The 19,731-nt window shown below is 32.8% G+C and overlaps 1 protein-coding gene across 3 annotated transcripts in view; it reads left to right on the forward strand.

Annotated features, from left to right (window-relative positions):
• The window catches only part of CDH18 (cadherin 18), a 368,075-nt gene that overhangs the window by 102,316 nt on the left and 246,028 nt on the right, over window positions 1-19,731 (forward strand). For 2 of the 3 annotated variants that reach the window (XM_016166126.2, XM_016166127.2), the window contains exon 2: window positions 18,633-19,116. In XM_016166126.2, the coding sequence (XP_016021612.2) occupies window positions 18,889-19,116 (228 nt within the window). In that variant the 5' untranslated portion in view covers window positions 18,633-18,888. Of the gene's footprint in view, window positions 1-18,632; window positions 19,117-19,731 lie in introns of those variants that run through there. The other variant, XM_016166128.2, reaches the window with a different exon arrangement.

A 19,731-nucleotide genomic window follows, 5' to 3' on the forward strand; every position in this document is an offset into this window, starting at 1 on the left:
TTGGGGCTTTGCCACTGTGAGCAGCTGTGGCTTCATCCAGCAGCAGTGCTGAGGGATTGTGGAGAAGGTACTTCAGACTTGTCTTCCCAGGTGCCCAAAGAAAGGAATGTTTGTGTGTCAGCAAACGTTTCCTCATTGGTCGTGGGCTCCCTTAATATTCTAAGTTTGTGCATTTGTCAGAATATCTGAGTTGTTTTAACAATTTGGGATCATACATAGATACTAACAGAAGACCCCCCTTTAACTTAGCATGCACTACAGATTTGGGGGGACTAAGTAAACTGGAAAAGTTAATTCAATTTTCCTGTTTTATGAAAATAAATAATATAATCGAAGTAATAAAATATATTACAAAAGATGAGATATTTGACAGAAGCTTTTGGTCACTGCCTACAAAAATATATATTTTAAGCAGTTGATTGCTTTGAATAATTCTATGATTTATTTGTCAATTTCAATTATACAGTAATAATTTACTCTCAAATGATCAGCATTTGGCATACCCACTGACCCCTCCTCTGTGGGTCATGCTCTTTCCCGGGTTTCCAGGTTCCCTTCTTTTACACACTGGTTTTGCCCCTCAAGCGTCTTCGATGGTACCTTCCCATTCGGCATTCATTTAAATATTGAGAGATACAAGGGCTTTGTCTTTTGACCCATTTTTCATCCGCATTTATTCTACTGATGATTTATCTAGCTTCCAAGATTCAAATATCATCTTCTTTCTGATAACTCGTGAATTTATGTTTCCAGTCCAGATCTCTTTCTGAAATCTGGTTTTGAATATCTTTCTGCTCACTCATCATTTTCAACAGCAGATAAACAGCTAGCACAAATTTGACATGCACAAAACTAACCTTTTAGTACTTCCTCCCACATACCATAAAAAGCCTCCATCCTTTGAAATTTTCTAGTAAATGGGAATACAATGTTTCCAGTTGCTTAGCCAAAAAAAAAAATTTTTTTTTTCGAGTCATCTTAGAGTTCTCTCTTTTTCTTTTCCACTCTTCATATTTATCTTATCAACAAATTCTCTGAGATTGACCTTCAAAATACATATGAAATCTAGACCCCTCCTCACTCTCTCAAGTCCAAGGTTCTCTTATCTTTCCCCTCGCCACTGGTCCCCACAGTTCTGCCTTTGCTCCTCTTTAGTCTTTTCTCCGTAGAGCAACTGGAGCTTTCTTGAGGAGGAGCAGATCATATCACTGCTCTGCTTAACCCACCTCCTTCAGATTCAAAGCAAAGTATTACTGGGATCCTTACATGATCTGCCCTTCCTTTACCTCTCCAACTTTATCTCCTTGACTCATCTCGTTCTGGTTTTCCCATCCGAGCCTCCTCACTGCTCCTGGAAACGAGTCTCAGAGCCAGAGTCAAGGCTAGTCCCTACCCTGATTCTCGTCCCTCAGATATCCCTACAACAAGGATTCTCATTTTCTGTAGCATGTAGATTGATGTCAAAATGGAAACATAAGCTCAGTTGAAAATTAATGACTGCAATTGGAAATTAATGCCAAAGGAAGGCAATTATTGCTGCTTGCAAGTTTATAAAGAAGTGTCTGAGGCACTGAGAGCCTCAGTTGCTAAGAATCTAGGTTCTCTCTGTGGAAAGACATTCTGTAGAATACTCTATCTTATTTTTGTAAAAAATTGAAATAATGGTGTTATTATTTTAGTTAGTTCTCCCCTTGTACTAGTGAGATGTAAAGTCTTAGTCCTCATTTCAGATGGAATACATTTGGGGTCTTCATCTAGATTTACTAGTCAACCTGAAAGGTATTTAAAAAGAAAATTATGACCTAAGATTAGAGAAGCAAATAACTTAGGAAAATTATTATTTTTTTCAATTGTGTTATGCTAGGTTATTAAGAGATATTTAGAAATGTATTCTAAATTATGTGAATTTAGTCTCACTTTTTATTCGTGTCTGTCTGCTTGGATCACATTCAATGACAATTGTCTTTATAAGGAACCTAATTTCTTCCTAAATTACAATGGGCTATTTTGATAACTTAGGCTCATATCACACTATTTAAAAAATATTTGTTTAAGTCTTTGAAAATGTTTCCTACTCAGAAACTGAGAAACAGAGCCTTTCAGCATAAAATATACTACATGCCTCAAAACATCCCATGCAGTTGGAAGGACAAGTCAGACTAATAGAAACATGATATATTTATTGAGTACATGATAAGAACTAGAATAAAATTATCAGCAAATATGTGAAAATTGTCTAAAAGTGCTAAAAAAGTTAAAAATGAATAGGCAGTCAATAAATAATTTGGAAAGTCAATTTGAGGTGATAGGATTTGGAATGATCTTTAAAGAAGTTGAATATATAGAATGGACAGATGAGGATAACACAGGAGCAAATACATGATAGTCTAGGTAATCAAAGCCCACGTTAGCAACATCTAGTGGCATGGACCGAGCAGAATAATGGGACTGGTTGAGAAATATTAGAAAATAAAAGGTATTCTTTGGTGGACCATATTATGAAGATTCTTCACTCCAGGCAGGAAATTTTTAATTCCTAATCTTTGGAGACATTTAAAATTATTGAACGGGTAGTGACAAACATTATTATGAAGTTTTAGTAAGTATGAGAGCCTCCTAATCTGGCACATTTAACCTGAAGAATATCTAACCAATAAGATAGTTCTTATTCTATGATATTACAAAAAGTCTTTGCTTTTAGCCAATGCAGAGTCTTAAGTTGGAGTTTGGTTCGAGGTGAAATTTCTAAATGTGATATTTCGTTAAACAAATTTCTGTTTTTTATGCAATTTATTGCGTATGAGATTAATTTGTTTTTAAGTTGTTTTAATGTTTTAGTTATTTTATTTTTGAGGCAAGCAAAATTAAAGGTCTGTTTCTAGATTTAGTTAAATAACAATAATGGTTTCATTTAATTTAACAACAGGACCAATTAATTCTGAAAAGTTCATCAAACTCCACTTTCTTACAGTGTACACTATATAATTTATATCTCCTTATTTTTCACAACCTGATATTTCTAATACAACTATGAGAAAAATTTAAAAACAATAGTCTGTAAGTTTGCTGTATGATCTGATCTGTAGAAATACTGAATATCTAAACCACTCGATTTATTACTTGATTTGTCATCATCATTAGAAATGATAGTACAACTTACACATGTGCCCAGTCTTGTTATATTTTCTTATGGGAAGATTGTTCATGATTTTTCACCATCATAGATAAGATTCACTGTCATTTCAGCTATAAAATATTTTGGCGGCAGTACTTCTTAAACAGTGAATATCTGAATCACTTGTTGGAGCACAGAGCCCTGGTCCCATCTCTAGAGATTTACTAGATATGGAGTGGGAACTGGGAATTTGCATTTCTGATCAACTACTAGTTAAAACAGATACTTCTTGTGCCTAGAACACATTTAAGTAGAACAGTTGTAAGACATGCACACTGACTCAAGTGATTTTTTATTACTTTTTCTTGGACATGTCATGAATTCATCAAACATGTTTATTGAAACAAAGTGAAAGCTTCAGACAATTATTAGGAAAAATCTTTTACTGTGACATTCCTTTGGCTTTAACTAAACAAAAGCGATTTTTCTTAATAAAGAAAAACATATCTTCACTTCCTCTACCATTATCTCTAAATCTTTCTTTTTGTCTAAAATCACCTTGAAAAATTTTAAAATATCTTATCAGTTCGAAAGGGATTTTTTTTTTCTTTTTTACAGTCTGGCTTCCTAAATATAGTAACTTCTTAATCTACATAACAGTCGATTAGCTCTTATTTGGTTTAGGGGCATTAAATCAGCATGCAAGTCTATCTGTTGTAGCTGAAAAAAGATAGTTATTATTAAAACATTACTACTGAAAAACATATTGTGTTTTGAGGATCCAGCACAGCTGGGATCTGTATACTACCTCAAGCACCAGATGCTCCATTTGCTGTTGTTAATTTAGAATTATTTACACACATGGATGGGTGAACAGAAGGGTGGGGAGGCGCAATGATTCTTACTAGTTCAAAGTTTGTTAATTTTTTTCTAGATAATACATTTATGGCTTAAAATAACATAAGAGAGGAAAATTAAAATATACCAGAAAAATGTCTTTTTCTTATCCAGTACACTTCACTCGGTTTCCTTTCTTTTGCAAATAGAAGATACTGTTCTTTTATCATATATTTTTTCAAAGGTGTTTTTGCATAAAGAAGTAAATGTGAATGCATATATTGTCCCACTTTTTAAAAACATTTAGTAGCACACAGTATTGTGAAACTTATCTTCTTTAAAGAATGTATCTCAGAGATCCTTTTATAACCATACATAAGGTTCTGCCTAGTGTTCTATTGTATGGAAATATCACAGTCCCTACAACTAGTCATCTATAGATACAGATTAACAGGTAAAATGTTAACAGGTAAACTTTTCTGTAACAGAATAATTCTATTTAACATAGTGTTAAGCAGTGCATAAATTTGACACAGATGATCTCCTGTATACATGATTAAATCTTAAACAAAATGTTCCTCATATGATGTGATAGGAATGAGCTGTCTACCTTTGATTCTTTTTTTTAATTTTAAATAATATATTTTACAAATCTTTAGGACATATTACTACAGTAGAATTTATTACTCAAAAAATAGAGCTTAATCATTTTTGTAGGAGTTGGCAAATTACTCTAAAAGGGATTAGCTTATTTTACATAACTGTAAGCAATATATGAGTGCATTCCTCCTCCTGGTCTTGCCAAATGAGTTAGCAAACCTCTAGATTTTTAACAGTCTGTTGAGTGAGAAATTGGCTGCCAATGTAGTTTTAATTCTCATGTCTTTTATTATGAGTGAGGTTAATGATTTTCTTAATATGTTTAAAAGCTTTTTGAATGTTTTCTTCCTGTGAATTGTCCATTATGTACTTTGCCCACTTTGGGAGAGTGGGATTATTGAACACCACCTTCTCTTCTTGTCATGTTCATGCCATGCAGGCATCTTTAGTTTTTATAAACTGGTTTTTATCAATCTGTTCTTTTATAATTTCATGATTTTTTTCAAAGATAAAGGTCTCCCACATTAAAACCGAATATGTTTGTGAGATTAGCACAACGGTTACCCAGATTAGTTGGCGCATGTGAGACTCTTCATTTCTTTCTGGAGACAGATTGCTTTCAGGAAATGTGCTGTTTGTGTGATTCTACGTACCACGTTACCTCCTCTGCTTTGCTGAACTATGCTGGGTCCCAAAGGTTTTTTTTTTTTTTTTTTTTTTTTTGTCTACCTGACACCTTTTTCCCAACTAAGGTTCCATTGCAGATACAGTTTTAGTCCTGGACGTGCACCCTCCCCCTCAGAAAGTTTATTTTTGCTGAGATTTACTAGTGCTGACTCAACTTGCTTCTGTCATTTCCTTAATAGTTTCTTACCTCCATTCTCTTCCATGTAGCACATGAAAAGTACTTTGGCTCATTCCTAGTTTTTGAAAGCCCTTCAATATACTTTAGGTTCTAGAGATGACATGTTATCAGGGCATGGATGTTAGCGTCCCCCTAAATTCTTATGTTGAAGCCCTAAGCCCCCAGTTAGGCTGTGTTTGGAGATGGGGCCTCTAAGAAACTATGAGTGTTAAAATGATGTCATAAGAATAGTGATCCGATGGTATCACTGCACTTATAATGAGAGATACCAGAGAGCTGTTCTCTCTCCCTCTTTCCTCATTTGCATGAATTGAGGACTATGAAGGGGTTAAATCCTAAGGCAGGTAATGGGATATAGTGAATATATGAGTTTCCATTTAGCTATAGAGCACATGCGAAGCAGAAGCACTTTAGAGCCCTACTGTTTGGAGGTATGTGCTCACCTGTAAATTCACATGAGCCAGCCCTGCGGGCAGATGCTTCACAACTGTTTGCTTACCCTCTCCAAAGGAAAACAGTAGGATGATCATTGTTTACTTGTTGTAATGATAATAATATTATTACTAATTACCTTTGAGAGATTTATACAGGCCAGGCTCTTAGAGATATTGTCTCAGGTAATAATCATACCATTCATTCTGAATGGTTGTTGTTATGCTCATTTAAAGCACATGAACTCAGAGTCTAGCAGTTTAGCTGCCTGGATGACACTTTTTACTAATTATGACTGGCAGAGCCAGGACTCAAACTCAGATCAGCCTGACTTCAAAGCCCTTGCTTTTCACCTGGATAATCTGGATAGTTTCTCCAAGAAAGACAAGGTATATAATGAAGAATTCACTCTCTACTGTGATAATTTATAAAGTTAACACGATGTGGGTGAACTAGTGTGAATAATCCCTTTTTTCTATTTAACCATATCCCAAATGAATTTCGTCATCTGCATGTACAAAACCATGCTAATAAAGATGCATTGCATATATAGATTTTTTAAATGTAACTTAGAATATTCTATCAGCTAATAAAGTAAATTCTGTTTTTATCTTGGGTTTGAACTTACAGATTTTAGTTTTTGAAATAAGAAAGGATTGCCGTCTACTGATTTGAAAGAATATATACTTTTAAAGAATACAGGGCCTATATGTTCATTAGATATTGAATATTTAAATTATTGTACTTTCTTATAACTGTGTGATATATGGTAGTTAAAAATAACATGATAGATCTGTAGTAAACATGCCATATATTTATTTTTATGGTAAGAAAGCAATTATAAAATGTCAATATAACATGACTCAGTGTAAAAAAGTATCAATTTAGTTTTCTTCATTTATTCTCTGTTAGATATAGTTATTATTAATGACCAGGGCTATATACATATTAATTTTATATGTGAAAAGTGGAACTTAAGGGAAAAAAGGATGAAGGTTTTTGTGTTGTTTTGTTTTGTTTCGTTTTTACTTTTCCCTTTATATCGATTGTATTGTTTTCATTTATTTATTTTCTTACCATAAGCAGGTAACACTTTTAAAATAAAAAAAAAGAAAAAAGTAAAATCATGATAATAATGTTTTCAGGGTTAAAAAGTATAAAACTAGAGAATATACATTTAATTATTTGGAGAGCGAATACGCATACCTTTTAAATATTCCCAGAAAAGATATACCAGATGAAAAGCATTTATTTTTATAGGACCACAAGGTAGTAATTATATTAACAATGTGGCAAATTCCCCATGTAAGCGTATCAGCCTGCTATCCAATAATGCCCTGGAGGACATTACACAGTTTTGTTGCTTTGTTTTCACCACGATTCAATGAAGTTATTCTTCAGTAGCCAATGAGAGTTTACGGGAGTGTCCACTGGGAGTTTATTACAACCAGGAGAGTTCCCGATGTTCAATCTTTTGAATGATTATATTAGGTGAACATATTCTCTAATTGCTAAGAGCTATAAAATAGCATAAACAGAATAATGCAATAACTGGAAATATGAACATCAAGTTGCAAATAAAATCTCAATGAGTTTTCAGATAGTAAAAGTAGAACACTTTACTTCCTAAGCTTCTTCAAAAGATTAGATAGTTTATGTGTCTCATTCTATTAATATGTCAACATTTAGTAACACCTTGAAATATTAGAGTTAAATTTTATTTTCTGTGTCTGAGCGACTTATAGCAAAATAGTTGAGGAAGTTCCTCCAAGATTTCCCTATGTCTTTTTCCTTTACCATATATCAACATCAAAAGAAAATTTTTCTGCTATTTAAATTATCCCACCTATGAATAGGTTGTTCCTAGATCTTATCCTAGTTTTCATGGAAAGGAATAATCAGATTCCTGTAAGCCATAAATAAGTTCTTTATTTTATTGCAGCTAACAGAAGACATTTAAATATGTATGATTTTTATTTTTCTAAGCTGATAGAAATATATGGTAATGTAGGAGAAAAATTACATTTATCTTAAACATTTGTATAGTTGAATATTATATTATATTACACAAGCTTACTTTTTAATTTTAGAATAATGCACTAGATTTAATAAAGATAAAAAACTTCCTTATGTTTATCTTTAAATTTTTTGGATAAAAAAAGTAACAATAAATATAAATATGAGTTAATTTCTGAAATGAGATAGCTATATAACAACATATAATATTACTTTAACACATTACAAGGGCTCATTATGAATCAGAAAGAGTTCTCAAAAAAAATTTTGGCTCATATAACACTAACTACAATTTATAGAGTAAGTAGTACTATCAGACTCATTCATCATTCAGGAAACTGAAACTTTAAGATATCAATTACCTTACATCTCAAGGACTGATGGAAAGGAGACAGGTGCATAATGATTCAAACCTGTGTCTATTTAAATCCAATGTTAGAGAAAAATAGTGAACTCAAATAGAATTGGCTTCAAATTTTATCTCTCAGGCAAGCTATTTGAATGCTGTGAAATAAAATTTTCAGGTAGACGATGGTCATAAAACAATTTAAATAAAATAATGGCTTTAAGCATATAGCCCATTTTATGAAATTTAGTATATATGTTTAAAATCCTAAGTTCTGTTATGCCACTCTATAAATACATATTAATATAAATTTAATGTAAAAGATAGGTTGGTGTTATCTGGGTCTTTCAGAAATAAAGACACTGATTTAATTAGCAGTGCAATTCCCACATCCCCTCCTAAAATACTTGATCTCTAGACTTCTGTGATACCCCACCTACTCCTTCCAACCACCATGGCACTGTGTTTCGCTTCTATTTCCTATATTGACTCCTTATCCCCTGCCCTTACCTCTAAATGCCGAATGCCCAGTACTGAGCCCTGTGCCATACACCCTTCTCTACTCAGTCTCTTCCAACTTGGCCTTATCGATCCATGGTTTTAACTTACCAGTTGACTCTTAGGTGGTGACAGCAGTGTACAGGTCTGTCTGACTGTCTTCATCATGAGAATAGCATATAATGGGACAGTCTGAGGAGTACTATCTTGTCACGTAGATATAACAGGCTTACTATATGATGTTAGAGTAGAATATACTGGTAAGAGTTTGTTTGGAATGGTGGAAGATAAATTTGACTTTGAAAAGCAGTATGAATTTCTATTAATAATCAAATCGTTTGTACACACACCACACATACCTTTTCTCTTTGAGACAATTTTTCAAATTTTCTCAATAAAAATTTCAGAAATACAGTATCTCAGAGTTGAACAATGTATGATTCCTATAATTTATATTTTCTATAGAAAACTATGTGTAACCCAGCTTTAAATTCCAAGTGGATTTGACTCCATATTTTACATAAAACTTTGGCATATATTTGACAAGCTTAAAATTTAGCACTTAATTTTCTTAAAAATAACAGTTGTTATATATTATATCTTAATTAAGATAGATATCTATATAAAGAAACTAAAATCTCTCCCTCAAAAGAGGAACTCATATTCCTAACTTTTTATAAAAGATAAGACTATTTACTGTAGAAATGTTCGAAGGCAATATGCTAAAGAAAAGCTGAATTTTTTCAATTCCATTATAGCTTTGTAACTAAGTATCATTTTAGGTATGCATCAGTTTGGGACATTTATGTGTTTACTTTCTAAAAATGAGTGTCTCCAAAAACATTTTCAAGACATATGGGAACCATTTTTTTTTAATTACATACATACTGTACATTATAGGGATAGAAAATGAGAGTTCTAAGAAAAGGCACACAAGTATTAAATATTCATTATCAAGGCATTATGCAAATACTCTGCCTCTTAATGTTTAACTTTAATTTCTTTTCAGGAGTTATACTATCCAAATTATAATTAAAATACTTTCTAATATCCAGATCATGGAAAATAATCCTAATACATGCAAATAATGCATATAATATAATATTTTATGTAAAAAGTATAGTGTTCTTACTTTTGAGAGATATACTTCAATTTTTATTTTCTCAGCAACAGTGGTAAATTTTGACTGAGCAATCCAGGTCCTCTTGTCTTTGTCCATAGCTCTAATTAATTCTCATAGAGATGATATTATTAGACCTACTTTACATATAAGAAAATGTGGCTAAGGTCACATGACTAATAAATGGCACACTTAAAACTGATACAAGCACAAACTAGTTTTGTTTATTTGTGCATCTGAGTCTTGACTGTGAGTGTAAGATATGCTTATCATTAAGGTACAGAAATTAAAGTTAAATCCTTACAGGAAGTCACAGTCTAGTTGGGAAGACAGCCAAAGAAATGCATATAAGTCATGTGATAAATATGACTTTAGAGGAGGAAAAAAATTCTTTTGCCTTTTAGATTCTTCACTAGGCTCCTGTAATAAAACAAATTAACAAGAAATTAGATTAGATTAGACTAAATAGATGATAGATATAGAGATGATAGATAGATAGATAGATAGATAGATAGATAGATAGATAGATAGATAGAATGTAAGTTTTACAGGACAGAGGAGTCCTCACAAGGAAATGAAGACCCAAACCCACAATTTAAAGCAGGCATTTTTATAATGAGTAGGACAGAATAGTAAATAGTGAAAAGAGGCAAGGCAAAGGGGCTTGGGCTAGTTAGTTAATTGAGTAAAAGAATGACTAGAAGATAAGACTTAGTTTAGCAATGTGTGTTTGTACAAATTTCTCTTGTCTTTGACAGAATGTGTCTTTCCTTCCATTATAAGGGGACATCTCTCATAGGGCACTTTTTTCTCTAATCTTAGGGAAGTCAGCATGCCCTGTTTGCATCTGGTGTTTTTCAACCGCCTGTACCTTATAATAATATACTTTTTGCAGTGGAATATTCTGAACTCCTTGATGATCATATAGAAAACAGGGGACTTTGGTGACAAAGTGGATGCACTCTGAGGAATTGCTTGGGGGACCGGTTATTTGCTGACCATTAAAACAGAGAAAAGGGTTTTTCACTTAGAACAAAATAGCTTATAAAGAGGCATAAAAGTTAGGAAGAGAACAGCACAGACAAGAGAGAGTAGACATGGCAAAATATGCGCAGGTCATGGTGTTTCCTGGGTAGACACTGTAGATAACAAGGGAAGTGGAAAAGTGTCAAATATTGAAAAGCTATGAATTTCCTGTGCAAGTTTTGTGAGTCTGTTCTGGAGGTGATAGAAAGACAGAAAATTTTCTGGGGTGAGTGAGGGGATTATCTATAGCTAGAGGACATATTTCAAAAGTAAAGACATTGTGAGAGACCTCTGGGTGAGTATCATCCCTTCTGTTTGCATTGCATAGTGCTGTGTGCTGCAGATGAAATTGGTACAGCATAAGACTTGATTTTTGACTTCAGAGGAAAAAGAGAGAAAAGCAAGACATGCACATTTGAACATTTGCGATAAAAGTTTCAGAGAAGGCTATCACCAGAAATAAATTCTCTGGAATTTGGAATAGAATACCATCCATTATCTCTCCATGTTTTTTATTCAATTTTTCCTTTCTTTTCTTTCCTTCCTGTGTACTTTATTTCGCAAATCCTATCCAAAATCCAAAGCCATGGAGAATATCCTGTTTCAGCTCAATGGTTGTTAAATGAGGGTTAAGTTCAGCTCTGAGTAACAGAAACACAAAATAGCTGTGGCTTTAAAAAGACTAACGTATTTTCTCTTTTAACTGAGCTCAGAGGAAGGCCCCCTGGGACTAATGTGCTCCTGGCTCTGCCCTATGGTCTTCTCTGGATAAAGTTGCTTGATCGCTCAATCCCCAGGCTGTGCTACTCATTTTTTGTGGTCCACAAGGAGTCTCTAGCCACACAGTCAGGAGTCATGTGATACATTAGAGGAAGAGGAAAGAATAGAGGAGATACATATCAACAGTCTTCAAGGAAAATTTTCTGGAAAGAGCATTCAATATTTCTGCTTTTGTGCCATTGACCACAACTTAGTCCTTGAGTAATACCCAGCTACAAGTGAGGCTAGGAAATGTAGTTTTTAGCCTGGAGAAGTGGCGCATAAGGGACTTGTGCTTGTCAAGGTGTGTAAAGTGCTTAGTAATGGAAACCAGATAGTGAGGCCACTGTCTGCACCAGTCCAGTTTCTTTAGTATTTTAAAAAAATATTTTAAATCAAAATGAATAACCATTTTAAAATTCATTTCATAAAATCCTATGCATGAAATGAAAATATATATACATATATATACTATTTTTTCAACAAGAACAAGGATATATATAATCAAGGATAAAAATAGTGTAATAGGTAGAAATACTTTTGGAAGAAAGAAGAAATTAGCAATAACAATTTGTCACTCTGACACGTACAGATGGGTAAGGAAACATTAAATTTGGCACCATAATTTTCAGTTTTTTTCTGAATGATATCTACTAGGTGTTGTGAAGTTTGAAATCAGCAACATGAAAATTGGAAGTAATTCTATGATATCTATTAAAGCCAAATAGATGAGCATTGCAAATATCATTTTATAATAGCATATACCTTCAGTACATTGTTTTTCCCACTTAGCTGTATAATTTAAAAAATATATAAAACATTAAAATAAAACAGCTCTACATAAATGTTTGCATTAATCTAATTTGTGACAGAGATAAGGAGTAGTAACAATGTGAATGGTCTGTTTTACTTTCATATTTTTAGTCAGCATAGGAGAAACATTCATACACACACACACATATATATTACTCATATTAGTCACACAATTATGCTATTGCAGAGTTTACTAATGCATATTTAAATGACTTCATTAATTTCCTCTGTGTTAAAAAGAGCTTAGTGAGAAAGAAGAATTTTATTGACAAAAATGTAACTTTGTTATTCAGTACTTACGTTTCTTTGATTGTGACAGGCTTTCAAGTGAAAACCAAAAGTATAATGTTAACCAAATCAAAGTATGTTAAAAAAGTTTTTCTGAACACATTCTTACAATGAAATATTTCAAGTTGAAACTTGGTATTTTTACGCCACCTTTGTTGCACAAACCTGACTTAATCTGTGTATTCTCTATTTATTCCTTCATTCAACAAATGTTTACTTAGTGGCTACGATATGAAAATTTCTTCACTTGCCAATACAGGGGATATCATGAGAAATACAACACAAAGAAAACATTAAATAGCACCTATAAAAATTATTAGAATGTTGGTCTGCAATATTTAGTTAGGATTAGGTAAATGCTGTGGTAATTTAGAGGTACAGTTACAGTAAACTATGGTATCTAGACTTTCGATTGAAGGATTTAAGATTTTTGCCCTACTTTTAAGCTAATAAGCTAGGCTGCCACAGCTTTATAGATGCTGACAAAGTACACGAGACTGGATCAGAGACAAAAGACTTTAATACCATAGCACGCTTGGCAATGTAAGATTCCCTAGCTCCTCACATCCCATCGGGTAATGTGAAGCAGTCAAGGTATATGCCACACACACAGTATACATATATGGGTTACAGCTAAGGAACCTGGATTTTGAATTTCCAGTGTCCTCTGAGGTCTTCTAGCACACTTCTACAACTTTTGTCCTAGAAGAAGACATTATTCAGTCAGAAAATGAATCTGCCCTCTGCCCCCAAGGGAGGTAACTATCTTTCTTCCAAGGCTGTTTACTATACAAATATTCTTGAAAAGACAACGAGAAACAAAGCTTTCAATACTTCTTTTTTCAGACCTGAAGAAACACAAAAGACCCAAATAGAATTGTCTCTCCAGAAAGAGAAATCTTTGTGGAGAAATACTCTTCTGTCTAGGTCTCAGAGGATAGGTTTTACTAAATGGAGTTTGGAGAGTAAACCTATTAAGGCAAAGAAAATTGAATGAGCCATGCCAGGGAGTAATACCTGTAAGTACACGTGTAGTGTTTTCATCACTGTCTCTAGGATACGTAAATGAATATTTCCAACAGAAAAAAAAAAAAAAAACCTACAATATGCAAAAGTTAATGCTTCCTAATTTATTTCTGTTATTAATTAGATAGTTCATTGTGTTTTTGAGAGTTGCATCTATATCTATATATCTATTTATATCTATATCGATATTTTTAAAGTAAATGCAATTTATTATATTTAAATCTTGGGGCTGTGGGAATATCCTGAAATGATCAATTGAAAGTGAAAATATTAATTTCGGAGTTGGTTGGGAATAAAATCGCAGCCCTGGATACAACTCCATATGGTTCATGAGTATTTGGAATTTGATTATAAGCAAGAGCTATGTAATCAAATTAAGGCCGAAGGAGAAGCATATAATTCATTATTAAACAGAAAAATTATCAATTGAGAGGAAAAAACACCAAAGTTATGGGGGGGGGGGGGCGGACCAGTAAAAGTAGACAGTAAAAGACAGGAAGGTAAAACATAAATTCAGAAGTTGGTATAATTGGAAAATGAACAAGACCTAGACTTAGAACAAGAGAATGATACTGATATTGTTGTCATTGGATTTGAAAATGATGGAAACCCTAATTCCAGTGCCAGACATATACCTGATAATGCATCTTGCCAGCAATGGGCATTATGACTGCAATCAACAAGGATATCTTAAGGTTTTAGAACACATCATCCTAAAGATAAGTAAATAAATACATACATGCATACATACAGATTATAAATTGGGAAAAATTGGCTTTTATTCAGGACATGTAACTTTCACCTTATATAAGTACCCCAGGATTCAAACATAATATAAAATTCCTTATATTCAAAATTTCCTGACAGTATGATGGATTTTAATAATTCATTATGGAAAAGTTAAGTTTCATTATTTTCAAGAGGAATTACCCTCATGAAGAACAGCCCTCTCATCAGATGGATTTACAGTTTTGACAGTTGTGCAGCAAATAAAATGAACCATTGACATGTAGTCCTCTACACAAGACGTCCTTATGTATCTCACATTGAAAGTAATTCCAAAAAAATATGGACTTTTCATCATATTTCATCTTCTTTTGACATTTTCTATTTAAACTAAGTTTGCAAAGTCAGGTAAATTTCTACCGATAATAGAGTTGAGAAGTCGGTGGTAATTATAACTCCAGGCTTTTTGAATATGTAAAATAATATCTTCTGTCATCTCAGATATATGAAGGATGGAGTGATACATTCATGAAATAAAATTATTTTTAACAAAGACATTTTCAAAAGCAAAAGAGCAAAGAAATACTTTTTTTCCTTAAAAAAGGAAAACATAAGGCATTCTCTAGACCTCTTTGGAGTCCTCAGTTTATAAATTAAGAATGAATTGCTGAAAAAATTGTGTCAAAAGCCCAAGTTATAAGTAACAACATTTGGGGTAAATATGAAAATCTTTTTCTTTGAGAATAGTGTTTCTTCAAAGCTCTCTGAAAGATTGGCTGTAGTGAAGAGTTATAAATGGCTAATTCTGCATCTTCTGTGATATGACTAACTCAGTGTAAGTAAGGAAAGTCATTTGTAAATGATGCACAGTTATTAAGTCATAAATTCAAAGAATTAGCTGAACATGCTTAAAGATACTTCAATGAAAATTTGTATTCATAAATGAGAAATATGAAGCTCAGAGAATATAATCCTCATAAAAATGTGATAGTTCTCTACAAAATGATCATTTGAGGTCATATCTCATGACTAAATAGAGTGTTACTAATTCTACTACTGAAGAGGGAATAATTAGAGCAGCAAGAGGAGTAGTCTGTGGAAGCAATGCTGGATCACTTAGATTAAGTACTGAGCAGAGGAGGGAGGTCTGCATCGCACATTAGTGCATGTAATGCATTATTTGGAAACTACTTCTTTTGGAGTATTTTGACAGTAATGTTTTGTATCAGAGAAGGTTCTTGTTTTCAGACGACAAAAATCAACTTGACCATGGAAAGCAGCAGATATATTTATTGGAAGAATATCATGTAGCCATCAAAATTGATGAGGGTCTTTAAGAATCAGGTTGGTAAGAAGTATGAACCAACAGAAGTTAGGCAGTAATAAACAGTGTCAGCTACTTGCCATTGAAACTGTGTAGCCAGAATGACGATTAATTTGTGCAGCTACCACTGTACTTTGTCCGTCATGGTTACTGGACTCACTATTGCTACCTTTGGACCTTGAGACCCTTACAGCTGCTGTTGAAACATTTCTCAACTTTTCCTACACCCATTTGTCACTTGCTCCAGGGTCCCAGATCATATAATTAACATGTGTATATCACTGGCACAAGTTAGAAGTAAAAAGTTAGAAGCAGAAAAGTCATCTGGTCCTAGGTGTTCAGAGCCAACAGTTAAGCCTCTGGTCATCAGGATTCATATGTTGGCGTGCTCCATGAAAGCAGGAAGGGTGTTTAGATGTTGCTTAGTGAAAAAAAAAGCCAAAACTCTACAACATATTTCTATTGTATTAGTCTCAGTTAGTGATTTATTTCACTATTATGTGCATTTTAATTCTTTCTAACCTATGCAGAGATGGGTTTTTTGAAGTAGAGCAGAAAATGTTTATATTTGTAGTCTGTCCTTTCATAATACAGTAAATGAAATTAATTTTTAAAGTACAATAGTGATGTTTACATTTGTTCTTTCATTCCACAGAGCCTTATTTATAACTTTTCATAACTGTCAGACTAGATTCATACAAATGTAATATATATAGATTAAAACATATTTATATATTTTTGGAATGCCACAGGAGATGATTATTGTAAAGAAAACACTATACATATCTGTAAGGCATTATAAAAGCCACTTTCTTCACCTTCTACTCATGAATTATGCTTTGTTAAACAACTTAGCATAAAGGGCAAAGATGTTAATTTCATTTAAAAATCACACCAAGTGGTGTGAACGTATTAAGATAACACCTTCTTTATAGTCATCAACTTGACATCTAAGAAGAAAGTTAAAGTTTCTTATTTTGAAATTCGTGACTTAAATAGAAGAATATTTAGATAAATAAGAAAGAAAACCTTTAATATAAAATAACCCAAATAATTTAATAGATATACTAAAAAGAACACTAAAAGTGTTTACATTTTTATAAATAAGAAAATTGAGACAAAGAAATTAGATGATTCACATAAGTACATATTATAGGTAAATTATCAAAAAAATAAAAAATAAAAAACTTTTCTGACTTTCTTTTCAGTGTTCTTACTATGTTGGCACTAGAATGGCATTTCTCTTTTTATATGCTAGGAGAGTTTTTGAGTCATTTTAATGTAAATCAGTGAAAATGTATCTTTGCTTTCAAATAATATCACAAAGTTTAATTTATATTTGCCCGATGATTAAAATGAAATTCCAATTCTCATCCAATGCTATACTTTCACAATTGTTGAAGTAAGCACTTTCAAAAACCTTAATTTATGGGGAGAGATACTGAGAGGGTAAATGCCTTGCTTTGTGTCTTATGTGGTTATTTTTTTTCATCTCCTACTCAGTGTAAATATTTTCATCAATTATATAAAGGATTATGCTTTGATTATTTAGATTCAATTTTTTAAATAATTTATATAATCAAGTCAACCACTTTGTGATTCATTTAGGTCCACATGTAAGTTTGTACTATTTCTAAAGGCAAATTTTATGGAATGAGAAAATGATTCATCTACTATTTTAACTTGATAGAATACTTATAATCTTGAATTGATATTTTTTTAACCTTGAAACAGACATATTTAACATGCCGCAAAACTTACTGCAGTTTTATGTTTCAATAAGTTAATAATTTCGGTCAACTTTTTCTCTCCCAAATTCTGTTTTTTTATCATCCAGAAATTATCTCTCAAGTTTTACTTTATTATCCAATTCTTGTAAACCCTAAGTCCAAGTTTGCAACATCTATTTGAAAATCAAAGCATTTTCCCCTCTGTTCTTTTTGCCATTCCTTTCTTACTTACACCCTTCTTTACACTGCTGTTAGATTACATGTAGTGTCATTCCCAAACTTGAATATCTGTCTTGCCTGTATTTGAAGACCCCATGTTAGAGTATTATCTGCAGTCCTAGCAACATCCATACAAGCCGTGAGTGAGCCAGCTGATATTCTCACTCATATTTGTGCCAATCTGATTCCTTAGTATGGAGTAACTTTCAATTTTATATATTTTTTCAGCCATTTTCTTTTCTGCTTTTTTTCTTTTGATTTTTTTTTTTTTTTTTTTTTTTTTACTTGCTAAGCCACTTTTAATCCTAGGAAGTATTTTGTTGAAGTTCAGTGAGTCACATATAATAGGTAATTAATTTGTGTCTGTGTAATACATTTTTATCACATCTAACAAAAAAAATAAATACAAAAATAAGACAATAAAATTTGTGCTTAGCACGGAGTCTCTATTAGATCACATATTGTAAGTGATCACGCTACACTCAGACATGTGTACCTGTGGTCAGTTTTGACCATTTCAACACTCCCTATGGCTTCATTTCTCTGTTTCAAAGAATACACACACACACACACACACACGCACACACGTGTATGTGTATATATATCCTCAATATAAATATACCCTGACTATAATATTCATGTGTAATATATATTCAATTATATATAATTGAATATTAGTAGTGCAGATAGGAAGGTTCATCTACAAATGTGTGTTCAGTGTGCAGGTTTACGCATGACTATATGTATTTTTGTTTGTGTGTATTTCCAAAAGAATTTACACACGTTCTTTGCCTGTCAGCATCACACTGCAAAATAGTATAATTTACATTCAGAGCAAATACTTAAAACTACCATGTTTTGTAATGTATATAATTTTCTCTCTTTCCATTAGGTAGAAAATGGTTGCCTGTGTTCGCTTACTGTGAAGACTTAGAATCAGACAACTATAGCTTTGATTCTCCAAGTATTTCAGGATGTAAATGCAATCTGACTTTACCCTGATGGACAGTTAAATCATGGACACGCTGAACAATTTATTTTGGACTGTCCTTCTAAAACATGCTTTGGCTTCTCTCTTGAATGCTCACTAAGCATTTGTAGCTGACAAGGAAAAGAAAGAAAACTGTGAACTGGAAAGTTATCCTACAATGAAAATTACGAGCACATCTTGCATCTGTCCAGTCCTAGTGTGTCTCTGTTTTGTGCAGAGGTGTTATGGAACTGCCCACCACAGCTCCATCAAGGGGACCAGAAACCAAACCAAACACATCGAAGGTGAAACCGAAGTCCACCATCGTCCCAAAAGGGGATGGGTTTGGAATCAGTTCTTTGTTTTAGAAGAACATATGGGACCAGATCCACAATATGTTGGAAAGGTATGTTTTTGTTTATTGGTTTACTTTTTTCCTCTTCTGGGAAATTGTGGGTGAAATGAGGGCGGAGAAGCAGTTGGATTTGAAGACATGGAACGTTAAGTGGATTATATTATAGAATGGTGTTACTGTACAAAATAGTTCAAAATAATGATTATAAAGATGAACTTTCCCAATTATGTCACAATTCCTTAAACATTGGTCTGTACACATCCATCTAGACAGAATGTTCTTTGCCAACATATTACTCTTCTTGTTCTCTCATGTAAAAAGAAAACACTAAATTGAATACACAAGTAATTGTGCTTTCGTTACCATGAAAGTAGGTTGGTACAAACTTTTTTTTTAATCTATCACTAGTACACATAAAGCTAAAAAGAAGATACCGTATCATGACGTTTAATATAATTCTATTAACTGTTACAGAGATGGTATTTTCATTTGCCAGCCTTAAAAGCACATGGATATTTTTCCAATCCCATGAATCAATTTCCATAAAAATGTTGATATACTTTAAATATAGATTAAATGCACATGGGATGTGCAGGTTCTGTTAAAATTTCAAAACAGTAAAGTAGAGAAAATGATCAGTAAGTTCAGATGAACTTTATTTTCTCC

This window comes from Rousettus aegyptiacus, unplaced genomic scaffold (assembly GCF_014176215.1).
Source record: "Rousettus aegyptiacus isolate mRouAeg1 unplaced genomic scaffold, mRouAeg1.p scaffold_m13_p_8, whole genome shotgun sequence".
In the NCBI taxonomy this organism is placed as follows: Eukaryota; Metazoa; Chordata; class Mammalia; order Chiroptera; family Pteropodidae; genus Rousettus; species Rousettus aegyptiacus.